The 27,968-nt window shown below is 41.7% G+C and overlaps 2 protein-coding genes across 8 annotated transcripts in view; both read right to left on the reverse strand.

The window, feature by feature from the left end:
- The window catches only part of fcho2 (FCH and mu domain containing endocytic adaptor 2), a 42,654-nt gene extending 38,812 nt beyond the window's left edge, over positions 1-3,842 (reverse strand). For all 5 annotated transcript variants that reach the window (XM_041959644.1, XM_041959646.1, XM_041959643.1 and 2 more), the window contains exon 1: positions 3,701-3,842. In XM_041959644.1, coding sequence (XP_041815578.1) covers positions 3,701-3,733 — 33 coding nt within the window. In that variant the 5' untranslated portion in view covers positions 3,734-3,842. The remainder of the gene's footprint in view (positions 1-3,700) is intronic.
- A 1,146-nt stretch (positions 3,843-4,988) lies between these two features.
- tnpo1 (transportin 1) lies at positions 4,989-27,423 on the reverse strand. Of its 3 annotated transcripts, none has more exons than XM_041959694.1 (25): positions 27,303-27,423; positions 27,068-27,181; positions 24,941-25,016; positions 24,160-24,309; positions 23,230-23,336; positions 17,536-17,669; positions 16,898-16,979; positions 16,036-16,158; positions 15,697-15,815; positions 15,313-15,373; positions 14,886-15,057; positions 14,505-14,657; positions 14,187-14,412; positions 13,822-13,993; positions 13,449-13,535; positions 13,231-13,338; positions 12,354-12,527; positions 12,177-12,264; positions 11,994-12,092; positions 11,782-11,877; positions 9,866-9,941; positions 8,797-8,896; positions 8,639-8,713; positions 8,207-8,346; positions 4,989-8,089 (listed from the first exon to the last, which is right to left on the reverse strand). In XM_041959694.1, the coding sequence occupies exons 2-24, from the start codon at positions 27,170-27,172 to the stop codon at positions 8,239-8,241; spliced, it is 2,691 nt and encodes an 896-aa protein (XP_041815628.1). In that variant the 5' UTR covers positions 27,173-27,181; positions 27,303-27,423; the 3' UTR covers positions 4,989-8,089; positions 8,207-8,238. The 3 variants fall into 3 exon arrangements, 2 of the variants coding, with proteins under 2 accessions (XP_041815628.1, XP_041815629.1); XM_041959695.1 differs by having other exon boundaries at positions 27,068-27,178; positions 27,303-27,412; XR_006007800.1 differs by lacking the exons at positions 4,989-8,089; positions 8,207-8,346; positions 8,639-8,713 and having other exon boundaries at positions 8,824-8,896; positions 9,866-11,877.
- Between the last annotated feature and the right edge of the window lie 545 nt (positions 27,424-27,968).

Consider the following 27,968-nt stretch of genomic DNA (forward strand, 5'->3'; position numbering starts at 1 on the left):
CCAATTAGTCAATTAATCATTTGGATGATTACAATTGAGATTTTTAAAAACTGAAAATACCCATCACAATTTCTTAAAATGGTTGTTTTTGTCCAGTCAAAAGTCCAAAACCCTCAAAACATGTAGTTCATGTCATATAAGACAAAGAAAAGCAGCAAGTCCCCACACATGGACCATTTTTGTTTGAAAACTTAAATAATTAACCAAGTATTAAAATAGATGCAGATTGTTTTTCTGTCAGTAGACTAATTGATGAATCATTCCAGCACCTAACAACACTGACTGCCAGGTATCGTATGTTTCACCTCTACTACACATCATACTGAATGCATGTAAGCAATCAGGCTAAATAGGATTAAGGAAATAAGACCGACTCATTCTGCAGGAAAATATCATGTTACTCATACCTCTAAACAGACTTAGAGCTGTGCCTGTGTTAAATAAAACACATTGGTTTGCAGGCTGCAAAGTGAAACTACTTTGCAAACAAACCTCTTTCTCTTAACTTGCAAGCAGAACTAACGAAAGCAACTTTGTTGTGGCTGTTAAAATCACTGCTGTAGTGTTTACAAGACGTGCATTCATTGCATAATGAAGCAAAAGTGTGCTAATTTTCATTAGCAACAGCGGAAACAGGAGAAAAACCAGGTAGCATCAAGAACATCCCAGCTGGCATGACTCCGTTTCAGGTACTGAACGTCTGTTCAGGTAGAAGCAGTGGAAAGAAGCGTGTTCAGGTACTGAACGTCTGTTCAGGTAGAAGCAGTGTAAAGAAGCGTGACCGCACACTTTAACTGAGGAATTTAGGATTCGCTAAACAAGACTCGCTCTCTCCAGACAGACTGTAAACCATGGCCTGTAGACCCCAGAGCCAGGAGACAGCAGGATGACATCAGAGTGTCTGCCCTCGGTCATGTGACCAGAGAGGTCTGGGAGCGGTACACTGAGCCGTGGCAGCAAAACAACAGCAACACATGCAGCATGTGTAGTATGTGGCGGGTCGGGCTTTGTTTGTGGTGCAAACATAAACGTGGAGGAGCTTGACCATTATACGCTTAGGGATGGGACATCACGTGCATGGCTACTGGACAAAAGCACACAACAGGTTTCTTCATTAAGTTAAGACCTATTCAAACACCTAGACCCAGCTTACATGTTGGCATTTAGGACACCTGGAATACAAGCAGTAAGAGCAAAAGACAACAACCGCGATGAGATAGGATTTCTGTTTCAAGCTTAACCAAAAGTCAATGTTTACCAAAACCTTTTCACCCTGGGGGGAAGATTACAGACGATTCAGTGATTCTCATGGCTCTTTGCTGTAACCTCACACAACTTGATCCCATTGCACAAACTCAGCAAGACCTTCCTCTAAAGCAAAAGATGGAGCAATATGGAGGCCTGCGACTGTGTATTTGAGACTCAGCTGGAGAAAAAGCCAGCTGAAAGGAAATGCGTCACCGTTGCCCATGTCTTCTTGTTACTTCAGTCTTTGCTGCAGTATTGCGACACTTCGCACATCTGACAGTAACTTGTGTGAGTGTGACTGTGAAGCTTGCACACAGTGAGTTGTGTCAGAACCTATTGGACCACACACACAAAACAGACAGCAGGGGGAAAAAGGCCATCCCGGGGCTGCTGGCTGTATCAGCACTGTTTGCTTATCACACAGCCATCTTATTTTCCCATGACATGCTGGAGGCTAACATGCTCAACATTAAACATAAGATCATTATAAATGTAAGGCTAAAACTAGAGCATTGGGCCAATCTTTGTTAACCTGACATAATAATCCACTGCCCGAGACATTTCGTAAACAGGCCACAGTGAACAAACGTACTCATGGACATGCAGAAAAAAAGGGGAAATGGAAGTTTGAGATGTGAAAATAATTCTAGTGAGAGGAAACGTTGCAGCCAGTGACCAGTCAAGTGCTGCAGCTTTGACAGAGAAACATGGCGGTAGCATGTCTGGCTCCTAATTCCTAAAGAACTTGTTTATTCAGCTGAGGGGAGGGTTTTGTCTGCATCAGAGATCCAAGCCAAGATTACATACGAGGAAAAGAACGGACAAAAATGTCCTTACAAACACTACAAAGTGAAAGGGCACAGGATGGACATCGATGTATAGTCCTGCGTGCCCTGCAAGAGTTTAAAATCTGACAGCCTAATGCATGCGTGTCTCCACTTGTGGTGATGATTTGTAGTCAAGTCAAAGGGAAATGGATGCATCTCCTAATGCCAAGTGTGTGTGCGTGTGTGTCCTGCATGTTAAACACACAGCTGATCTTTGCCATCACTGGATTCTCTTGTAGCCCACTGCAGGGCACAAAGGGCAGATTGAAGAATCAGGAGTGACTCGGCTCTCCTCTTTTCCATTTAGTTAATGATGAAGTCTCTGCTGGGCTTTCAAGCTTGACAGCACTGTACTTTCCTCACCAATTCAAACCCTTAAAGTACTTTTCAGTGACTAAATCCCCATTAGCAGCTCTGCCAGGATTACTTCATCACCTGAAGCTAAAAACTAAAGCTGTATTCCCCACCTTAGGGAAAACAGGACTATTCTACCTGAGAAACTGGTTTACAAACACAGCCTAACTAGAGACGTGTGAACATATCAGCACTGAAACCATACTGTGTGCAAAACATGCATGTTCTGGCAACATGAGCTGTAACCTCTACAGCTACATGTGTAAGCACACCTGATCATTGGAGAGCAACAGAGCAAAGCAATAACACAGTTATTAGCATATGTCTCCCATAGTCAGTCATCCAATTTATGTGTGGCGACTGTTTAAAACAGAAAGGAAGAAATGTGGTTAATCAAATAGCAGTTCACATGAGTCACCACAAAGATATAACATCTAAAACATGACCCACATTTGCTGCAGTGGCCTTAGCTTAGAGCAGGATGCTAATGAAGTAATGGCATTAGTTTTAATAACACTGTATTTAAGGTTTTACTCTAAAACAAAAAGCAATAAAACAAAAGATAAAGAATGGGGAATGACAGACAATGCAGACTTGAGGTTGACATTAATATCAGTAGTGAAGGCTTTTCCTTTTCAACCTGCTATAACATAGCCACGTCAAATCGGGAGAGAAATGACCTTTGGGCAGTAAATACACAACAGTGTACAGAGTGTGACAGTAATACACGCACTACAGCACCGGCCAGACACAAATATTAGCTAAATCTTCAACATACTGTGGGGGTAACTTCGTGTTTTTAAAGCTCTTCTCTAACTTACTAAACATCTGGCCTCTCACTGAAACTTCGTGACGGAAGAAAATGACGCGTCCGGCAAAGGGCTATGACTGACAGCCGAAGCGTCCAATGGCCTTCATGGAAGTGACCATAAACATTCCAAGCAAGCCCAAGAGGGCCAATTAACGAGAGCCGGGGTGGATTCTTTCAGGTTTCAAGTTAGATGGCTTCACAGAGGCCCAAACCCCGGGGTGGCAAAATAACAATCACCGAGGAAAATTAACGCTGCCCGGCAGGCTGCTGACCGGTGGGTCTGGCTGCCCGGGGCACCGTCGCTTCAGCGACAGCGAGCCAGAGAACCAGACGACTACCTCTGCAACGTGAATAAGACTTGATTTACTGGCTGACATGAACACGATAGGGAGGGAACACAGCAAGAGAATAATAAGGAAAAGCACCGGTGTAAACACCGTGAATAAAGAGCACTACCTACCCAGAAATTCTCTAGGAAGTAGGGCGTTATCATCTTGTTTTATTCCTCTTCGCCGCAACTCTTAAATTTGTTGTAATGCAACTTTTAAAGCGTAAATCATGCACCGTCCTCCCCCCGTTTCTGTTGTATCTGCCTTTCCCCGTTTTCCTCCTCTCCCCTTTCTTCTCCCTCCCCACCTACAGACTCCACCTCCACTCGGCTGTGCTGAGGCTTTCCTCTGGTTCCTTCGCTGAGAAATGGAGGGTTTTGGTGGGCGAAACAGCGCCGCCGGTGGCGAATAAAAGCAGAGCGAACGGCGGGCAGTCGCTGGGTGAAATGATGCCTTCACGTGTTCAACGTAAACGCCTGCACTCATGAAGACTGATGTTGTTGCAGCGGTAGATTAAGGAGGTTAAGATGTGAAGTAGGCGAGACATTAATATTTAAATTTATTGAAAACGGATAAAACGAAAAAAACACACACGCCAGACCACAGCAATATTCACAATGCCCACAATGCTGAATGAAACTACAGTATTATATATGAACCCAGCTGTGGTCACAACTTGGGAGAACTCTCTTCACTAGTCTCCTTAAAAAATCGTGTTTCATCAGTGCAGGTGCGTATTGTATCAATTTGTCTAATTACAGCTTTTGTGCGTCGTGCCCATTGAAATATTGTCTATACCCACAGAGATCTGGTACATTAAGGCAGCATAGATTCCACAAATGTTGCTCCAAAGAAGTCAAACATGAATGAATGCCCAGAGACTTTTGCCTTTATGTATGTTACATTATGTAGATGTGCGTAAGTGCAGTGCCGTAAGCCTACATAATAGTGTAATTTGCTCAAGTTATTGCTGCCATTTATCTCAAGAATAACATCTTAAGAGCTTAAGACTACCTTTATTCTGGTTTTCCTGAAAATATTTTATGTGGTGGAGGACTAGGGTTGTCTCAAGTTGTTTGGTCAATTCTTGAGGTTGGGCAGATCATCATCTTGCTACAAGCTTGTGAAGACCTATAATGAACATTTTATTATAATCACACAGTGGATCCACATTGGGAAAAATTACATGTGAGCAAAGTCAAATGCAACACAAAACCCTGAGGCTGGAATCTGATCAGGTGACCTGAGCCTCAGCCACTGTCACTATGACAGCAGTTACCAGGAAGACTTGACAGATGTGGTTCTCACCATCCGAGTTCTTACTTCTCTGATTTTTGTGTGTTAATATTGTGCAGCTGCAGCAGGAAAAATGCTCAAAATTTGATAAAATACAAGAGAAAGGACCATAATAATGTAAACAATTTATTGGAACAATGTACAGATTCAAGCAATGGTAACCAGTCACATCCACTATATCATCTTACAAATATTACAAAATTACTACAGTACAATATAGATTCTTTGCATGATCCAAAATATTTGGTGGCCCCAAAAGTATTACTTTTTTAAAATTCAGCAGCTTATTAAAAAAAAACAAAAAAAAAAAACATGTCTATCAAAATGGTGTTTTTGCTTTTACTAGCAAAAAAGATGAAGGCAGATAGTCTAATCAAGTTTGAAGGCTAAATGAGAATACAGGAGTTCTTTGACTAGACATTCCTTAATATTGGTGGGTGCTTTATAAAATACAAATTTTCAATAAAGCTTCATAGAAAGTCAAACATTATATGTTTGTTGCAATATGTTTAGAAATTTCAACCTATTTCTTTGCTTTTAAATTAGGTGTTACCTATTTCTTTAGATACAGGATACTGTATATCTATTGCAAAACACCAACCAAAGTATTTGCTCTCAAGGCATTGTGTACACATCACACTAAATATTTACCGTAGTCTGATAACAATCACTTGACAGTAAGCACATCAAGTATGTGCAAGTTACCATTTTATCCCCCCCCCCCCGCCTTGCAATTGTAATCACGTTTGACAGCTAGCAGTGTTGCGCACATGTAACATTAATGTCAATTAACACCCATGGTAATCCATTTCTAATATCAAGGGCGAGAGTTTTACTAATCCTAAATTGTTGAGAGGAGATGCATAAAGGCATACACATTGGGGAAATGAAAACGAATAACACTGAACACAGACAACCTGAGGTTAACACATAGAAAACACATATTCAAGTAGTGAAACACAACTACAATGTATAGCAGCAGTCAAGTCAGAAATACAGCACAGTAATGGTGGGGATTGTTTCGCGTGCGTTTTATAGACCTACACTCTTTCGATGAAAGAATAACAGGACTGTACACACACCCCATCAAGCCGTGATTACTCCATTTTTTTGCATGCCAAACAGCTGGAATGTGACAGACAAAATCACTTCAAAACACAAAATGATGTGGCACATACAATTATTTGCCTCTGTATTCCATGATGCATTTAATTCACCACTGTTTGCCTTATTGATGTTAAAGCTAAGATCAGTTACTTTTCTCATACTGTGAAAGCTTATCAAGGGCATTGAGCTACTCTCACAATCTAATAACCTCGTTGCATCCAGATATTTATTGCATTAGGTAAATACATTTTAGCAGCAATGCTTAATAAGCAGTATTAACGCTAAGGTCATATTCTGAAGGGTTTGGCTACATATAAATTTCAAGCACTTGCAATTTCAAATTTTTAGTGCATGTCATGTGCATTGCAAAGGGTTAAAATACTGCAGTTAATGCTCTGGCCAGCAGAGGAAAAAAGACTAGCTGGGCATAAAAAAAAACCTTTCAATTTCTCCAACCCATCATGGAATACATTCAGGCTATCTGTAACTTAAACACTTACACACTTTATAAAATATAACAGCGCAAAGCAACCAGAGACAATAACATTGTTGTAGTTTCACAGTATTTGAAAACTGTACATCCAGCTATGGGGTAAAAGTTTAGGGAGAACACTCCAGCAAGAAAATGTGAAAATGTACTTTTTAAACCTTTAATTGAAGCTCCCCTCCCTCCCGTAATCCCCTTCCCACTATATGTTGGGGTGTGAGGGGCCACCAACATGCAAGAGAAGAAAGCATCCAAGTAACCCACGAAACACAACCACCCAAAACATTATACAGTCATCCTCAAGATCATGCTTTTAGCACAAGAAGCCAAACACTCAAGAAGAACAAACAAAAAAAAACCCTTCAGAACATTGAGAAATAATCATTTAACATTCATTCGATGGACTGCGTAGTTCTGACAGCCAAAGTCACAAAAATCACTAAGACAGGATTCGTGTCATCGTGGTGTCTCCTTCACTTTTCTTCCATGAGGCTCAGACAATATAAAGGATTGTAGGCATCTAAAGCTTCGCTATGCTTGCTGATGAATGTCCATGGCAACATTCACACCACAAGACCAGACTGGGAGATTTCACTCCAACGGTACATCACAGCCAACATTTTACACATTTCCTAAATTCGGCGTGTAAACCCAGTCATGCTACATTACAGCTGATTGCCGTAATTCTCTGGTAGAGGAAAGAAAAGTAGTGTAAGTAGATAAATTACAAGGTCAAAGAAGAACCTTACCACAGGGCAACGACAGCTGTCAAACGCAACACACATCACGAATGTTCCACAGCTTTTCACAATGATACAAGCATGCTACCTATTCCCAGAAAAGCTGCTCTTAAAAGTAAATCTTGTGCTCTCCAGTGACATATTTAACAGCCTTTGCCCTGCTAAAAAATAGGAACATTGAGAAAATCTGATAACTATATAGGTGATAACTTATTCTTGGTGAAATTATTGGTTATGAAATGATATTCTCCAGAGGCAGATCCAATATGACGCATTCTTAGCATTAGCTGCTATTCCTTAGTTTGACGCAATCCTTGTATTTGGAGAAAATCTCTCTTAATGAACCTTCATCTTCTTCTAACTCTACTGGGAGAATTCAGTTTTGTTGAGACGTACCATGTCATTTACCTGGCTGACATGATTAAAAAAAAAGCTAACTGCTCCGAAGACGCTTTCTGCACAAACCTTTCAATGTGTGCAAACTCCTCATCAAACCAAAATCAAAGAGCAAAAGTGCTTGACAGGGTTTTGCAAAGTTTTCTCAACGTTTTGCGTACATTTCTTTTCGGTAGTTCAGGTAATGGAAAACAAGATGTTTGGGGGATAAATGGAGAGAAAAAGGTGATCCATTGCGTTATATCTGATAGAGATGTGATTAGATGAATTTTCCTCCCATGATAAGGTTGTTCTGCCAGCCCCTTTCCCCCCTTGCCTGTGCATGGGGGCAGTGAGCACCGCAGCTACCACCTCCCTCCCACCCCGTCCATCAGGTTGGGGAGGGGTCCGCACCCCTTCCCTCCCCTCAGCAGGCAGACCCTTCCCCCCTAGTAAAGGGTAACATGTTCCCTGGGTAAAAGAGGTTCCCTATATTGTCTCCAATAGTGAACGACCTGTGTGGAGAAAGAGAGGCCTCATTAGCAACAACATTTCTTACATATCAAAAACTGAAATCACCATTTTTCTACTTAGTCTCTACAATAGCAAATGATATCAGGCAGGAAACTGACCCCATTGATGAGGCACACTGCTGTGGAAACAGTTACACCCCGTAAAAGGTTGCAAGCCGTTCTTTCAGAGGCATGGGGAACTGATCTGAGAAGCGCCTCCAGTTGTCCTCTCCCACCTGATTCTTGAACCCGTGAAGGATCTGAAATGAAACACCGGGAGAAGATCATACCAAATTATAATGGCGTGCCGCCTTTCAAAATAGATCCTGTGCATGACTGGGTTATTACATGTGTCAACTGTAGACACTGTAATTCCTCGATTTGGCCACTAGGGAGCACGCAGAGTGAATCTTAAAACTTGAGAGAAGCTCGAGATTTAACAATCATTTTATTTTGCTGACATTTTTCTAAATTAGTTAAGCCCTTTCAGTTGTGCTTTAATTCAGTAATTTTAGCATTTGTGTTGAAACACTGAGCAATTTTCGCTTTTACCTTGCAGAACATGTCTCTGAGATCCTCCTTTGGATTTACCCAGGAGGCCACTGCATCACAGAAGAATATAAAATCCTGTCCCAGAGAAGAGAGGTGAGGCAACATTTCAACTTGGAGAACAAGTGACAACATACTGCCATCGAACTGCCGGACCTCACCTGCACTACACCTCCTGGATTTACACGGATCATAGTGCAAATTCCTCTGAATGCAGAGTCTTTCTCCTCATTGTCTCTTATATTTCGTAGAGAGGTGCACCTGACAACAGGGATGACCAAATTTAACATCACACATATTAAAAAAAAGGAGTAGCAATTTTAGAAACTTGCATTAACAACTGCCACTATGAACAACTACTGCAAATACCTACATGAATCAATACACTAACTGTATATTTGTGAGAAATAACAATTATAGCCTAATCCATCCTTAATACAAATGTAATGTTTAGATGTTTTCTTATCATCATTAATACTTGTCTTCCTTATCAGTAAATAGATATTAGGCTTTATGAGTACATCCATGTGAGGAGAAAATTGTGTCTATCATGACCTGAGAGATAACCACAACAAGTCAAGCATGCACACAAAACAGATTAAAATAAAACAAATCAAACATTTTTACTTTTAAAACTACTTGGAGCTCTTACGACTTCACTTCTGTCTATGAGCAGTGTGTTCAGCAAAACCTCATCTATAGCACCTTGAAAATAACATTACTTTCTGAAAGATTGACTAGAGAAGGTTTGGGGTCATCTTGGGACAGGCACATGCAGCTGGGTGACTACTATTTGAGAAAGGGATTTAGGAATGCTCTTTTGCAGCAAAGACTGCATCTTTTCTCTGTTGTTGAACCAGCAGGCATGTGACAAATCTGATCCCATGCATCTTTTAGGTTAGCAACAATTAACAATGACGAAAAACTAGAAATTAAACAAATTAATGTATAATACATGAAGGTGCTACTGAGGCAAAAAAAACAAAAACAAACAAAAAAACAAATCACAAGTAGGACCTAAAAGAGGACAGGGTTAGTCACATGGTTGGCAATGATTACAAACTGATAAAAAACAAAAAGAAACAACTGAAAAAACTTCTTTTGAGAAGGAAAGTGAGGAGTGAGGAGAGGAGAGCAACAGGGCAGAAAAGGGAGCGACAGGAGACAGACGAGAAGAAAAAAGGATAGCAGAGAGAAGATGAATTAAATAAAAGATTGAATAATACACACCAGGGTCTTATAAACTGCTGTAGCATGGGTGCCACCTCTTGAGGACAAACGTAACCAAGACGACCAATTGTTATTGCTAAGGTAACGCAATCACGGTTACACACCACCAAACGCCAACCAAGACATGAGCAATGAGAAGGGGGGGAGAAAAATAAAGAAAAAACAAACAACTCAGAGACATAAATCAACAGAATCTGTGTATGATAATAAATAGAAGATTTCACTAGCGTTGATTATTACTGCCCCGTCGGTCATGGGGAGGAATGTAAAGTATGACACTCTTAAAAAAAACATACAACACGTTTAAGGGAGAACACATTGACAACTTTGACAGGACATTCATAGAAAAAGGCAAACAATGGCATCTGCTTGCAGAAATCCTCAGCTACTCAAATCAATTAGGAAACTGATTGAAAGTCATTAGCTTGATTTTTAGCTATGGTGCAGCGTGTGCGTGTGTGTGTGTGTGTGTCTGGGAATGGCCTAAACAAGAGCAGCTCACTTGGGCTTGAGATTTCTCCCTTAAACTCACAAATGTTAATTTTTACATAAGAAACAGAAACGTGTTTTTTTGTGTGTTCTTTTGAAAAGAAATGACAGATTACTCCAAGCCAACTACATGGAGGGAGACTAGTATCCAGCACAGCAGGTTCTTATGAGGCAGAGAGGAGGGAGGACCTAAGTTTAAGAGACACAAAACTATGCAACATTCTCATTAACAAACAGGCATTTATGAACAGTCCAATGACACATGCAGAAAGCAGATGGTATGCTCATTAGAATAAAGTTCAGTGCAGGATAAGCTGATCAGAGACAAACTGAAAAGTGCTGTCATGCACTCTCCAAGAACTTACTGCCACATCCACCTTTAAGTCACTGTGGTATTACATGGCTGTCTATTCAAATTTAGCTCCAGAGATGAACTGGTTCTGTTAGTCTCTATGACAGACACAACAGTTACACATGGCCAAAACACCTGAGTTTCTTAAACAATTTTGTATCCTTTGGTTCTCTGTCGTGTTTTCAATTAACACATTGAAAACATGCAACAAATGGTGAGAAAGGTTCACTGGTTAGGTGCAAACATTAATAAATTCTAATGAAACTCGACTGGCATGACAGTTATGATTATCGTGTATCCTGCATCAAACATTGGCCATTCTTAACAACATTTAACATCTATTGGCAGATATGCATCCACATTTAAAGAACAGTAAATAAAAGCAACAAATAAACTGACAGCAAACAAACAGGAACACATCTACAGAGTCCCTAGATTTTCTTCAATTTAAGCAGGTTACACTTTACCCTTGCATGCATCTTTTTGACGAGATGATCTCTGACTCGTCAAATCATCATTTCCAATTGATATTGTTAAAAATAAGAGCACAGTGTAACCTTTTTTGAATGCTCTAGGCTGGGTGCCCTACATTTAATCACTTTAGGTGTTCAATCAATCATCTAAGAGTAGTTATTGTGTAAGTGTTCAAAAATGTCTGAAGCCTAACAGCAAACTACGTGAGGCTGTGAACTCACTAATCTATCTCACACGCTGCCTGTGCTTTGCATTGTGTTCTGCTTTAGTGTTCTACTTCACCTGATGGTGCACAGCCAGTCCACATGAGTTAATTCCAAGACTGGGCACTTACACGGCTCGCTTGATTCAAGAGTGTCAAATATTTCACACGATGGCGCGTGCCAAGGGTTTCCTTTTCTTTTCATCTCCATTACAGGCCACACTGCCAGGTTGCAAATCAAAAAATATTTTACATGCTTTGGTGAAACAAGCGAAACCTGTAAGGCAGGACGGGCACCCTAATGAATGGTGAATCCTGGCTGAATGGACCTGAGTGTGTGAGCACCTCCCTGTGTGTGGCGAGCTGGCTGGCTGGCTCAGCACTGCCACCGAGTGGTACCTGTGTTCTCCAGAAGAGTCTTTGGGGTATTGGGCCTGTTAATGATCTCCACCAGCTGGTGCAGCACCATGGCAATGTACGGCTGCATTTCAGGCCCTGAGGGTGTAGGAACAGTAAGAACCCAATCTGTTGACTGTATACTCTCTAACTGATTAAGTATACAGTGGAAATAGTGACACACTGTGAGTATTTGTGGAAAGAGAAGCACTCACCCATTTGTATAGATATCTCTCCAATTGCCCATGTTGCATTGTTGCACACTGATATTAATTCTGGGTTTAAATTAGTACCCAGTATGGGCATAAAATCAGCTGGAAGAGGGAGAGCAAGTCAATTTAGCAACTGACTGACAACTTATTGCCAAACTGTATCAGAGTTAACTGCATGCTACATACCAATGCATGGTTTGACGTGTTGGAAACAAGCCTTTGTCAGGTCCCCCAGAAGAGCAAAAGAACTCTGACGCACTTCTGGCATTTTGTCCTGAACAGTTGGAGGGAAGAACAAAAGGTGAGCAATGCTAGTGACTCAATCAGTTCATCAGATAAGCAGCATGTTTGACAGTTCCTCACCTGCATGCACTGGTACATTAGAGTGAGAATGTTGCTTCGAGCAACCAGCTGCTCGAAGCAAGTAGCTGTCATGGTGCCTCCCAAACCCTCAGCCAATCCGCTAAGAAGATCCAAAGCCACGATCATGAAGTCTTTGTCAGGGGCCTCATACTGGTCTGGCTGTGACTGATGAAGCTAGCAGAGTGACAAATGGCAGAGAAGAGGACAAGTGTTGAATCAAATTGACATGAATGACGACTAATAATCATATCAAATAATAATTATTTTATAAAACCTGAGCCATGAAGTAAAGTTTTGTATTTATGAAGTCAGCTCTCTATCCTAAAACTACATTTCCCATGCACTTGCCTGTGCACCAGGACATTAAACCTGCATGAATTTATTTTTTTTGCCACCTGGGGGCAGTGCAACCAGCCGTAAACACAACACTGACATATGGTATATTTGGGGTTGCTTCTGTGTCCACCTGATGAACAAAATCTAATCTCCATTTAGCTGTGTTTTGGTCTCCAGCAATACCTGAGGAGAATATCTGCTCATTCAGCTGTATAAAATTCACCAACTAGTTGCTGACTAAAGTTGTCTTCTGTTTGGTGCTGGGCAGGTAGCGTAAAGTGGGTTTATCAAAGCTGAACAACAAGAACAAAACAATAAGTTGAAAGATGCTTAAAAACTCCATAGAGCTGAGAGTCCAGTGATAATATTCTGCGTGTTTGTTACTATGAGCAAAGCCTGTCATTTAACATCCATCGTTAAAAAAAACCAAACATATCTATAGGAGCAGCTTTAAATTTGGCCTGGCTACAAAGGAGGTATCCTTTTGTATGTGTAGTGACAGTGTGTGTACATGTCCACATTAAAGGTCCTACACACTCACCATGGCCTGAGCTAGAGTCTTCTGAACCAGGTTGACACAGCGTTGGTACACAGGCTCACAGTAGGGCAAGAAGCCACTCTGCAGGGCAGTGGCTACAGATGACAGACACTGAGGAGGGCAGGCAGGGAGGAGATACAGTCAGCGGCTTGTCCACACAAGGTTATCATCACAGAACTTGGACTGACTCACTGTCAACTAAAAAGTGACTGCAGACTCACTTCTAACAGAGGAAAGAGGTCTTTGTCTTCATCTTTCAGCTGGTTCCACTTCTGGATCAGTGGAGGCATCAACATCTGGATGTATTCCTAATAAATAACACAGAAAAAATTAAGTCCTGACACAGAAACATGATGCAACTAATGAATGATAATGAGATTTACAAGTATTAATGCATCCACCCATATATTCTATCAAATCTAGGAAGCATGGGGGATTTGTTGAGGCTTGTTTACTCTCTGAGACATCAGAAAGTGCACTTACTACTACTACTGCTACTACTACTACTAGCACTACAAAAGTGAAATGAGGAAGAAGGCTTATTTTATTTTCACGAGGAAATGTGACAGAAAACTGAGTCTTTTTTCTGCATACCGGTTTATTGAGATGGTGCCCCACAGAGTCTGCAAGGGTCCCTATGGCGTCGTAAAGAATAAGCAGATTCTTGTGCTGGTACTTGCTGAAAGCGAACACCAGCGTGTCTAGGATGAATGCCAGGTAGGGCACCAGCTCTGTGCAAGCCTCCTCCTCCAAAGTGGCAAAGGCACTGATTGGGAAGGATTAAAAACAGGAGAGGGAAGAAAACCTCATGCAGTAAGCCATGTGAGACTATTACCTTTGAAACATTAAGATATCTCAACACATGCAGGAAAAATGTGCAAGTCGCACCAATCCAAATGCTGTGCAGGGTTTCTTTTGTGCCGTAAAATGGCGTAACTTTATCGAGACCTCTTGCTCACCTGCAAGCGGCCTCCTGGACACGTTTGTTGCTGTCCAGAATACGTTTGAGCAGCTCCGTCATCAGAGGCTTCAGGTAATTATCGGAGGGCTGGCTGACAACCCAGTGGGCATAGCGGCTCAGTGTCCAGCAGGTGATGGAACGCACCAGGGCCTTCTTGTCAGACAAACACTGCACGAGATGGGGTATGAGCTCAGGCAGGTATGGGATCATGCCCTGCATACAGCCTGGAGACAGGGATAAGAACAGTGTCATTTCTTCTGATTACATATTCTGGAAACTCCCTCTGTCCCCACTTCTTTGTACTTTCCCTTCTTACCTTCCGCTATAGCCCCCAGCACTAGGATGCCAGACTCTTTAACTACCCACTCTGGATGAAAGAGCAGCTCTTTGAGTAGGGGCAGAATGTGCTGCAGCAGATCGTCCCTGAACACGTTGGCCAACACGTCCAGCGCTGCAGCTGAACACTTGCCTAATGTTTGGTGAAAAGTGCAGAGACATACATACAAACATAGAAGTGTGCGGACAAACATCATACATACGTCACAGGTACAGTACACACATACAAACACAACACAGGTAATCAATACACTATATGGTTCCTAGCTATTGGGAGATGATGAAAAGGGATAATTTATGATAAGGACTCAAATGTTGGCGGGAGTCTACGCAGCTCCATTTACACAGGCACTGAACTCACGCAGGTTCCAATCAGAGATAGTATCATCATCATCATCTAGGTCATCATCCTCATCTTCATCTTCCTCAATTCCATCGCCTTCATGCTGCTGCGCAACCGTGCGGGAGCGATGGAAGCGTGGCCTGATGTCTTGCTCGTTGTCCGGAATGGCCTCGTCTTCCTCAATGTCCCCCTGATGAACAACGCACAAGACTTAAGAAACTAATGTATCTTGCAAACACACGATTTAAAACCAAGTAGTAAAAGTTAGTGCAATTGGCTTCAAAGTTATACAAACATCTACAAAAGTTTGTGTTAAAATTGATAAAAGTTACACATTTGGACACCACACAGTGTCACAAACCACTTAACTGAGCCTGTCACCTTGAGTCATGGGGCAATTCATCGTCTTACCTACAGGTACAAATATTAGGCTATATAAACTGACCTTGAGCAGGATAATGTCAATCTCAGAGTACTTCATCCCGTTGACAAGCACCGGAGTGAGCCTGGAGGAGAAGCCAGAGGAAAAATGATGAGAACAAAGGGCAGGATAGGTCAAAACACACAGGCAATCACTCACATCTGATTCCTGCTGTGGGCTCAGTTTAATGCTTGTATGCCAAGTTTAATGTGACAGTGTGGTGACAGATGTTACAGCTGAGGTCAACGGTCACGCTTCTTAATCAGCCGTCCCAAGGTGAAGATGAAGAATATCATCCCGGCACAAGGTCCTCAGTAACTTACTCTCAAGGTTGCTATGAATCAACATTAATAGCACTGGAGTGTCAGTCTGTGTACAGTATGGGTGTGTGTGTGTGTGTGTTCTTACTGGGAGAGGTGTCCACACAGCACCTCCTTACACACCGGCTGCTCCGCCAGAGTAAGCCAGAACTCACAGGCCTCCAAGGCAACATTTTCATCTTGGTCCTGAGTCCTCTGTAGCATGTACTAAGATGAAATGAAGCAAAATTTAGGGCTTAGTCACACCCGTAGCGTAGTTCATGTGGCCCAAACCAAGGGAAATGCCCTGTTTTTAATTTATGTTATTTACTCTTTCCACAACAGGAATTGTTGACAATAAGAAAAATGTCAAACTATTGTACATAAATACAGAAAATCATCTTACTTATCGGATAAATACATTATATGCATATATAAACTCACTGACCTCTATGATGTTATGCATGTGTGGCAGCAGCCGGTCCAGGCGGACTTCCAGCAGCATGACTAGAGCTCTGCACACATTCTTCCTCACTTCCGGTTCCTCATCTGTCGCCAGCGCAAACAGGTTCTACAGAAGAAACGGCAATAATGATAATTGTATAGCAAGTATAGTTTCTTCTGATATAAATACATTGGTACCAATCTTGGATGAATGCTTTATTATTTAAATGTTTTTGAATGTTCATGTTATTTTGCCATACGTGTTGAAGCAATTTAATTAAGATCCACGTTTCCATGTGATCTTATCTCTGTAGCTGTTCTGCTACTCTGTACTTCAGCTTCTTGTCACTTCTTATAGATGATGGATGGTATATGTTACTACTGAAAGCACAAAAACTCTGAGTACTTTGTTACAATATCATACACAAATGTTAGCCTATGTTAGGGCAAAATATCAGACTAGCATTCCATTTTAAATTCATGTTTTGCATCTCTCCTACCAATCCCTAAATAAAAAACAGACATAAATAAGCAAATAAAAATCAATGCATCAGGAAAACTACTTTTAGAAGAGGTAGGTAGAAAAAGGACGACATAAAATCAAAAGTAAAACACAGTCATGACTTTAACCTTTTTGAAAGGGCTTTTAAATAAGATGTGATTTTAAGAAGGGATTTAAGAGACAAGCTGAGAGGTAAACCACAGACAAGCTGTCAGCGCAGTAGCTAGTACTTACTGAAGTGACAGACAATGACCTCAGGGAAAAGGAGGTCATTCTCATTGGGGATAGACAATTTGTCTTCCAGACAGCACATAGTTAAGTGTCTTTATGTGTCTACACACAGAGACACAAAAAGGCAACTTGCCTCAATGAAAGGGTCGATGTGCAGCATAAGAGCCTGAGTCCTGCTAATGATGAACTGATTGACGCAGGCGATGGCATGAGACCTGCAACACAATAACCACCAGTTAAAAACCTCAAAAACATGTTTTCCTCACATGTCGCATGCTATGAATGCAGCCCCTGTATGATTTAACCTATAAATAGGAGGAGGTCTTCTGTCAACAGGCCTGTTGTATTACAACAGGCTGAGACTTCAACAGTACAACTATATAGACCTTTTGTCTGTCTTGTAAATAAACTCTACATGTGCGTACCAATGTGTTTGCTGCATTAAACATACTCAGCAGGAGAAAATGATTCATTAATGAGTTAAAATACATTCTATTTAGAGAGAGATATGTTCTGTATCACAGGAACAAATGCTGAAAGTGTAATTCATATCATTAGAAAGCAGTCACCAAACATCTGAGATGACCATGTATCATGAATAAGTAAGTACAGGGATTTGTGAACACTTAAATTACAAGGGCACAGATTTTCCAAACCAGTGATGCAGCAGTCACAGATTACAGATTGGAAATTATTTAACATACTTGGCATGGTTGGGAGATGACTTTACAGTCAATAAAAAATGGAAAGTACAGGAAAAGAACTTGATACCTAATCTTAGGACTGCTGTGCTTGAAAAACTGCAAGAACTTGGGGATCATGATGTTCAGAGGACGATCCAGCATGTCACTGTCCAGGATCTCGGCAGAGTCCTCACAGATCTTCTGCAGGGCTCCAAACGCTCCCTGAGGGACAAAATAGAGAAAGATTTCTTAACTGTGTTGTTCTACCAGGAAGTTAGGCAGGTTGCTGAGATACTGTGGCTGATAATAACAGTGCTGTTACAGACTCATGAAAGGAATTTCTCTTTATGCACAACCTCCACCCAACTTCAAGGCAGGTTAGACTGCAGCAATAAATGAGGGCCTGTGGAGGTGGAATAGATTTAGGTTTAGCTTTTTTTCCCCCACATTCTCAACATATTGTCAACATATCTTCATATTTTATTGGCTGTGCAGTGAACAAATGTAATATCACAGGTTTACAAGAGGACAGATAGGTCTTATAGAGGATGTTGTTCCAGTTTTTGCATAGTGGGAGTGCAGAAAAACGTGTTCATCCATGATCTTCAATAGGATTCATCCACTTCTGCTCTAATAACCTTCAAACAGTTGGCAAGCAGTCACACACACACACACACACACACACACACACACACACACACACACACACACACACACACACACACACACACACACACACACACACACACACACACACACACACACACACACACACACACACACACACACCTTTCTTCATACTGGCTGCTCAACTGATGGTTAGTATGCATGTTCACAATATGCTGCAGACTTCAGTGTCTCTCACACAAATGCAGTCTGAGAAGCAGATACAACAGCACAGCACGGATACTGATGCTGTCTGAAATGTGTTTCTATGGAAACCGCTCCCATGTCGGCATTCCTTTGAGATGACAGATACAGAAGGGTCTCAAAAATACGGAGGAGCCAAAGGGATGCAGGAAGATGAGGAGTGTGAAGCTGTGACTGTGTCAAGGTCACAACCAGGAGGAGACTGTGCAACTGAGCTGAATACAGTCGTCTCCCTCATTAGTATACAGGTGATTCACTTTCACCTTGCAGGGTAGTGGGGGGGGGTCACACTTTCAGAGCCAGAACTAGAGATTTCATTATGGAGTTTTGGGATTAAAAAAAGTGGTCTCATAAAAATATTATACATTGAAACAGACAAAAAGACATTATAAGTGATCTGATGTGTTTGAGCCCTGCAAGGAAAGCACCAGATTCAGATATGATGTCGCTGGATAGCACAACGCTTCACGTGCACATGAACTCGAATGATGCCACATTTAGCCATTTGCATTCAGAACCAACAGATCCACAGAGGATGCCATCACCACTGCCCTCCATTCAGGCTTCACACACCTTAAAAATACCAACTCCTACGTTATTGTGCTGTTGTTCATTTCAGCTCAGCATTCAACACAATTTCCCCCAATGAAACTGCTCCAGTACCACAGTCTCACCACGCTGGATATTGAACTTCCTCACAAACAAACAGGCAGACTCTCTATCAGACAGACCTCTACTCTAGTGCTCAACACAGGAACCTCCCAGGGCTGTGTGCTCAGCCTCCTCCTGTTCACGCTGTACACCCATGACTGCAGTCCTCGACATGGAGAGAACACTGCTGTGAAGTCTGCAGACGACACCACCACCATCGGCCGGATTTCAAACAATGATGTGAATTCATTTCTGGAGGAAATCAACAATCTTGCAGGGTGGTGCACAGAGAACAAACTCAATGTCAACAAAACCAAAAAGCTGATTGCTGATTTTAGAAAAAAGGAGACAAACACACACCGTCTACATTAGAGGAGCTGTGGTGGAACAGGTGAACAGTTTTAGGTTCCTGGGTATCATTGCAGTGAACCTGTCATGGACGTCACACATCTCCACCTCAGTAAAGAAAGCTCAGGAATGACTGCATTTTTTAAAAGAAACTAAAGAAGGCAAAATTCCAGTGCAAAGTTCTTGTTAACTTTCACAGAACAGAAAGCAGTGGAAACTCCTCAACTCGTCCTCCGCACTCCACCATAAAAATAGTAAATTTTTCTGACTTATAAATGGATGAATAAATGACATCCTTTTTGTCTTGTGAGTGGCATGAAGTGACTACACCTGTCATTTAAGACACAACCCTGTCTTGTAAAATGGTGAATGAATGAACCTTGTACCTGTGTCAATTACACTTCATTTTGTCAAATTATTGAATGAATAATGCACCATCAGATTTGGGCTCTGGAAAGACTAAAATAAGCTGAATCATAGCTCTATTGTGACTTAGCTATTGTGAAGATGTATTGAGCAGGACACAAGACTGCTCCCGCTGTGGTGTGTGCTCGTAAGTCAACAGAGAAGGGCAAAGAAATGGGAGTGGCCTTCAAGCATTCCAGTGACGCTCAGGCATCTAAAATGTAATCCTCCCTTCGAGCGCTGCTATGGGAGGTCATTAAACGCGAGAATGTTAGTCATGCACATGACAGCGAGCCAGGGAAAAGAAAGGCATGCATTTAGTCAACTAAACAGCTCTTTCTGACTCCCGCTCTGGAAATCTGAACGTTTCAAACGAGCGCTGACGTGACAAAGCATTTTCATACGTGGCCGTTAGCCCTCAGCTTGACCCTCATAACACTCGCAACCACTTTCCAACTGCCATTTATCAAAACAGTAAAACTGCTAGCAGGCAAAACCTATATAAAGCCATCCACCAACATTACACTTGGCATCCGACACACCTGCTCATGTCTTTATATAGAGCATGCAGAGAGGGGTACAGTGCAATAGCACAGGGGACTCTTCCTAAAACTGCTGCACTTAAACCACATTAAAACGCAAGACCTATGGTAAAGCTGCAGCTCCTGTTGTTAACTGTATTTTCTTTATTACAGAAATGCACGTGCTGTGTTGTATATATTGACTATTTAAAAAATGTCATATAAAGAAGACAATGAAATACGGCCAACTTCAGATAACACATTACTGAAAGCTAACAGCTACTATACAACCCTGTCTTTCTGCCCAGCATCAGCTCAGGGTTGGGCTGGTGTGCACTCACAGTGAGGATAAATCAGTAACAGAGTGATGAGGATCATCTTGCATTGATATACTACTGCAGACTGATCAAATGGCCCGAGGCCAACATGTATTCACGTTTTTCCCTGCTTAGATTACAAAGCCCCGAAGCTGCGCACTGGTAGCCATCAAATATATTTCCAAAATAGATATCAAGAGCAGGTGGCAGTAATGGTGTGGGTGATTTAGGTGTGTCTATGGCAACAGTCAACACCTTCAAAAACAGGTTCTGCTGCATGACAGATATTTGCTGTCTCTCGTACATCTACAAGGTCTGAGGTGGACAGTCCTGCTCCTACTTACTAAAACATGCTGAGAAACAAGATTTTCTAAACTTTCCTAATATAGAATGACACAGTGTGCCATGATTATAGCTTACATCTTACATGCTCCATTTCCTCCATAATAAAACAGGCTGTGTTCACTAAATACCTGTCTCAGGGGTCTCAGGTGTCACAGAACACATTTAATAAACTACTTCGCATGGGTTTGGGCAAACTAAGGCTTAGCACAAAATTGATTTTTCTGGGAAGCAACCAGCATTCACCTTTTTACTACATATCTACATGAGCAGGATTGGACTACGTCTTTAGCAGAAATCTCATCACAGACAACGGTATGAATCCCTGCAAGTACACTGCAGCTGATTACAGCTAAAGAATATTGCACCTTTAAAACAAACTGGTGACCTCTTGTTGCCCTTCATTGCCATTAACATTACTGGAAAAACTCACATTAATTTAAACAAGACTTAAAGCACATAGGCATGAAAATATTAAAAAAAAAACACTAACACAGTATGAAAAGATCTATGCTGGCGCAAAATACCTTTGCTTCTCTGTAACAACAACACCTGACATATACATGGTAATGAATAGCCAAAAATACCACAAGCCTTTAAGAATATATTTTGCACCTTTTACCACAAAGATTAGAGACATTTTTTTTTCCTCCAGCACCAACTTAACCACCTTCAACATCAGCCGCTAAGAAGCTTTCCAGCCTCCAAGCTGCTTTTCAAAATCATAGTGAGCCTTATGAGGAGTTGCTACATTTGGTCGCTGTTCAGTGTTAAGCCTTGTACACACATAGACTTCAAGATCCTCCGCAGTAAATAGCTGACCTAAATCTCAGCATCTGAATGAGCTTTATGAGAGCAGCGGGCTGTGGTGCTACAGGGAGAGTAAGTTTTTTCTGTCACACCTCTTCCTTAAATTTCAGATAGTACAGCTCAGTGAAATTCAAACGAACCTCGCAGCTCCGAGGGTCGATGAGTAATCCCGCCAGGATGCATCTGAAACGCCCTTCAACACAGCTGAATGCAGCCTGAGAGTTTAACATGCTACTTAATTCCTGCGTGTTCTCTAATGTAACGCATCCACCTCCCCTGAAGTGGCTGATGTCACAGGCACGTGCGGCGAACAGCATATTAATGTCCAGGGAGTTTATGTGAGCTAAGGTATGGGTGCGGCACCACTATGCAGATCAGATATCCATTGTTACTGTGTTGTAATTTTAGTGGTCACTGCAATGGAGCATCTGCCCACTGCTTTGACTAAACTGTAAAAGCGCTGATATCATCAAGAAATGATGACATCAAGCACTTCTACTTGATGTGATCAAGAACTCAAATATTATACTGGAGAGTAATATAAAGATATTCTTTAAAATACAAAATTATGTTGTTTTTCCTGATATGCACATTAGAAAAGCTATTCTAGGTGATGATGTGTGTCAAGTCAGGAAATGGGGTCATAATGATTTTCTGGAAAAAAAAAAAAAAAAAAAAAACGGACATGAAGAGAATAACTGATTCCATGTTGAATAATCTGTAGCTGTGGCTGCCGCTCCAGCTGTGAGACTGCCTTTAGCTCATCTGGCCAGCAGGATGCTGTCCAGATGCTGCTTTATAGCTGACCCAGCTCGCTTCCCTTTCCACAATAAATAAATAAGCAAACAGACCTGCTGCGCCGTGTGCCCAGACATGGTTACTCATAGCGCAAGTGTGCTATAACATCTAATCACAAATGTGCATACGCTTAATCTCTCTCTCTACCTCAGACGCGCACACAGCTATAAAAGCGGTAGCTATAAAAGTAATACAAAAATTACTTCATCATCATCATCATCATATCCAAATAAATCCAAGTGCAACCCCTTAAATATGCTATTCCTATATCCAGTTTAACGCTTGCTGATTAAAATAGATTGGGAAGGGGACGTCATTATAGTATGTCAGACATCTTGAATTTTAGGATTTGTCCACATTCAAAACAGTTCCCTCTAGAGTAAAAAAAAATGCATAAGTACGTGCAGCAGTATTCAGTTTTTAATATTATACACACGTTTAGTTTTGTCAGAAGATATTTATTTCAGATTCCAACTATCCGTAATTTGTGCAATATTGGATATGCAAATGTTTTCCCTCATATTCATCATGCTGTCATGACTGAAGATTTTTTAGTTGCTGTAGCATTTATCACATCCAGATTTTCAAGGTCTTCTGCATTATAGACAAGCACTGACTAAAAGATACTACCACATACAAACAGCAGGCTCCCGACCAATTAGCGGAAAATCTGAACTCACAATCGCAAGATCCGACCTACATCTCCGTGTTCATCCTCACCTCACATGTGTTGTAGTCCTCAGAATCCAACAGCAGGCAGAGTTTGGGCAAAAGCTCCGGCCAGTTCTGTAGCTCTCCCTTGGAGGCAATCGTGGTGATGAGGATACCTGTTGTGGGAAAGATTTACTGTTAGTTACGCTGATGTGACAAACCAAGTATGCACAGGCAGCGCTTTCCTAGCGATCAAAACAAACCCAGGAAAAAGAAGCAAGAATCAATCGAATGCGACACCGTCAAACATCACAATACATTTGTTTATAATCTATTTGTAGGGATATGCATTCAGTTAGCATTGTCACTAAAACAAAGAAAGAATACATTTAATGCAGCATATTAATAAGTTAGGCTGTATGGCTGCACAGCTACTTGTTCCTCGTGTTGTGTAAAACATGTAAAACTGAGTGCAGCGATATTAAAGAGTAACTGGGAGCAGATTGAAAACTGTAACCATGTCTGTAAATGTGATATTTGAAACAAGATGCACTCAATCATGCTGTTTTTGGCGCTCTGTGCTGTTTACAAGCACCTTAAGGAGGTGCTGTGTTCAGTGTCCTGCTCTAATAAGGAATGATAAATGAAATGCAAAAAATCAGATTATTGTCCTACAGAAAACATTATCTAATATATATCAACACCATTCTAAGATACATGTACATCATGATATGTAATCAATATTGGATGTTCAATACCAGCCAGAAGTTAGGTTGTAACTATGAACTATAATTTATTTAACTGCTGTATTCACTTTCCCTCTCTTTGTCTTTGGAATGTGCCAAAAAAAACTGCTCTTCACAGTCATACACTACAGTCCCAGAGTGGATATTTTTTCTTTCGCAGATATAAAACAAGTGAGTTATGGTGAGTGAACATTTCATGTGGCATCTGAAAAGCGAGCAATCACATTCAGCGGACCCAGAGGATGTAACTTACCCACAGTGGCCCGGATGAGGGGAGACGAGTCTCCGATGTTTTGGAGGCACTCGCTCTTGATGAAATCAGACACGCCATTAGGGAAGTTCTGATAGTGGGCCTTCACATTGTTCTTCAGGATCAGCCCACTCAGAGACCGGGTAGGTTCATCTTGTTGGGCGGAGAAAAAAGGGATTAATGAACTGTAAAATAACATTTTAGCTGAGCACAAAACTCTGGTAGAGTCAGGACAAAGGTTGCTGTGTTGTGAGAGCTGGTGACTTGGTCTATAATTACTCAGAGGACATTACTGCCTTCATATTTGTTTTCAATCGAGCCAGCACAGACCAATGGACAGCAACAAAACCTATTTATATGAAATGCAAATCATTTACATAATGTGTTTTCTAACTAATAACCAATATCTGGACTTACTGTTCAATTAATTTCTAAATATTTGTGGCTTGTTGTATCTCAGCTAAGAGCAATAGTACATTCAGCAACAGCATCCTAAAATGTCTTAACACCACTTAACATTTCGGTCATCAACTGTGCAGACAGTCCAGCCAAGAGTTGAGCGGTGCCAGGAATTAGGTTTAAAATTAGAGTGACCCATATTCTGAGAGCCACATCATCTGTGACAAAGATGCCATCGGGTCACCGGAGTCATGGCCAAACAGACCTGTCACTGAGCAGCTACATTAAAGTGACATGTCTGACGCACTGTCCAGTGCCATCAGATGATCTAGGAACACGGTACAGGGACGACAAAACAACATACTGAAGCAGACAGAGAGCTTACCTTCTGATTTTAACTTTGTCAAAACAAATATCAAATAGTTGTTGAAGTCTGGATACTGGTTCAGCTGCTCAAGTCTCTGGGAAAGAGGGTTGAGGAAGACAAGGTGCAAACTGTACATGGCATGTTAAAAGGTTGTGAGCACATTAGCACTTGTTACTTGCACTGCTACATGCTAATAATGGCAGATTCAGAATAAAGAAAGAGCAGAAGTTTACGTTGTTGACAAGTGGTGCTGCAATGTGAGAGTATAACAGTGCGTGTTTTTAAGGCGCCATAAATACGTCATATGTGACTAAATACTGTACATACCCAGCCAGATGGCGTATTTAGGGCTATAACAGCAGCTTGCCTATGAGTTAATGATGCGGTGCACATTAACCGTTACATAAGTAAATCATTTAGGATCAGGATGCAGCAGATTCTCTAATGCAAAAGTATGTGGTGACGTGTACAAAATGCTGTGGCACTGTGCCACAGCATTTTGCCACTGGCACATTTGCATTTGACAACAGCACAGAAGCGGATTGCCAGGTATCCCTAAATCAAAACAATAAAGACGCAGTTTGATGGTGTCGTGAAGTAGCGTGGGATCGTGGGAGTTGTCCTCTAGTATAAACGTCACACGTCTACAATTGCTTTTACTATATCTATTTCAACTGGAATGCATCATCTCTGATTTTTGTATTTAAAAGAAAAAATGAGCAATACTTTTTAATTTTTTGATTGTCCTGTCATGACAGAATTGTCCATTGTTTACATTCTGGTGCATTTATCAAAACCAGCAATCTGATGCTGATGCTCTGATGTTTTTTGTGGCACAGGTTCAGCAAGGTGCTAAAAGCATTTCTCATAACTTCTGCTCCATATTGACATGATAGCATCGCACAGTCACTGCAGATTTTTCGGCTGGACTTCCACAATACGAATCTGCCGTTCCACCATATTCCAAAGCTGCTCTACTGGATTGAGATGTGGTAACTGAGGAGGCCATGTGAGTACATGGAACACATTGTCACGTTCAAGAAACCATTTTAAGATGAGGTGAGCTTATTGCGTTATCCTGCTGAAAGCAGCCATGACAAGATGGGTGCACTGTGGTCATAAAGGAGTGGAAGTAAGGGGCTCCAAGTGTGCAAAGGAAACATCCCCCACACCATCTCACCGCCTGCCTTAACCAGTGGTTTAAATGTTTTCAAAGGATGGCAAGAGATAACCCACCCTGCACTGCCTCCGATTGGTTTACTGTGATATTCTTACCCTGACCAAGCTCACTCCTCACACATACACCTAACCAACCCAACGAAAGACAGCAACAACTCCTGGCAAATCAAAGGCAGAGAGGGTTGGTCGCATTAGAAATCAAGACTCCTCAACCCAGGAGACAGGATGAGAGTACCATTTTGTACCACTGGCACTGCAATGGGTAATCTTGTTACAGCACATCGTTTAGGGGTTCCTGGGGTCAATCTGCTTCAAGGATCGATGTGTTGTGTGTTCAGACATGCCCTTGTGTAGATCACGGTTGCAACGAGTGGCTATTTGAGTTACTATTGCCTCTATATCTGCTAAAACCAGTCTTTGACCTCTGCCATAAACAAGGCACATCCCTCAGCGAGCTGCCGATCACTGGATATTTTCTCCAGCACCAACCATGCCACGTTCAAAGTCACTTAATTCATCTTTGTTCCGCATTCTGATGCTTGGTTTGAATTTCAGTTGCTGCCATGTGATTGGCTGCTTAGATATCTGCTTTAACGCGCAGTTAGACAGGTGCACCTAATAAAGTGGCCGGTGAGTGTACATGGAGGCGATTAACTAGCTGGATCAAGTTTACATGTGACGTTCACTTGTGGAGCAGCAAACTGTAATAGTAACCAAGCCATAACACACCAAATTCTTACATTATAAAGGGTCGTGTATGAGCAAGTTAGCATGGCACGGCCTCCTTTGCTAGTAGCATGCTGAGCTTGATAAGAGACAAAAAGCTCCAACCGGTCAGCACCTGCGTACCTGCTTATAGCGGTAACCTCGGCTAGCGTTAGCTATCGCTAGCCTGTTGAGTCTGACATTATTGAGCGCTAACAAGACAACACTGCTAGCATACACGTCTGCTTTAGCAAAGGATACTTGCTGGACGGATCTCTGTGTGGACGTATCTGGCGACTGAGACTCTTTCAGCAGCTGTAAAATCTGTTGAAGTCCTTGCTCGTCTGGCTTCCACTCACACTCCATCTTGCTCTGCTGCGGATAAAGAAATAACATTGGCTAATACAGAGGACTCACTAAGACGCACCCCTACAACACGTTAGCGGTTCCTTAGCTGGACACGTGAGCTAATTTTAGACACAAAGAGGGGTTTTACCTGTTTTGACTTGGCCGATGTACTCGAGTGTAGCTGACTTTCTGTTGTAATGTGACCGTGTCTGGGTTTTCAGACATGGGCCTGTTACAGCGGGCACATCCGTTTTCGCAACAACCCGAAGAAGCTGCGGACCATTCAGACTCGCGTCGCATTTATCTGGCTGCCTCATCAGCTGACACACGGCTGAGTGGTCCTAGTGCCAGACGGGTTTAGCCAAACATGTTCGCAAACCAGCATACCGTTGTTATTATTTAACACCAACACCTCTAAATGGTTTCTGATATACGCTCGAATCGTCAGAGAGAGAGAGCGGTTGGGAGAGAGAGGAGAAAAGATGGGAGCGTTTTGGAACGCAGCCTTAAAATGTAGCATGTTTCCGACGACACCTGAAGGCAGCACGGCTCGCCTAGAGGCCTGGTCAGTGTCATCGCCGTTGGTTTATAAATGGTGTAGATGTAAAACAGTGACATCTGGCGGTTGCTAATGTTATTTTTTTTTCAACGTCCAACTAGCTTAGCACGACGCTGATGCGGATTCTCGAGTCGTCTGATTAAGGTGAGACACACGCGCTCAAAAAATGAAACAAAATAATTCCAAGTATCACCAGGTAAAAACAGACTTTTCTGTAGAAAATTCTGAGAGTAAATAAGAGTAAAAGCTACACAA

Source organism: Chelmon rostratus, chromosome 19, assembly GCF_017976325.1.
Source record: "Chelmon rostratus isolate fCheRos1 chromosome 19, fCheRos1.pri, whole genome shotgun sequence".
NCBI lineage: Eukaryota > Metazoa > Chordata > Actinopteri > Chaetodontiformes > Chaetodontidae > Chelmon > Chelmon rostratus.

Bases quoted from the DNA above. Each gene is read 5' to 3' on its own strand.
- tnpo1 (XM_041959694.1), bottom strand. From the start codon at position 27,172: ATGGAGTGTGAGTGGAAGCCAGACGAGCAAGGACTTCAACAGATTTTA. The intron at 17,670-23,229 runs GTGAGGATGAAC...TTTGTCCCTCAG, and splicing joins AGGACTACAACACATGTGAG to GGAGCGTTTGGAGCCCTGCA. The intron at 12,528-13,230 runs GTGAGTGTGTAG...TCACTCTGCTAG, and splicing joins AGACTCTAGCTCAGGCCATG to CTTCATCAGTCACAGCCAGA.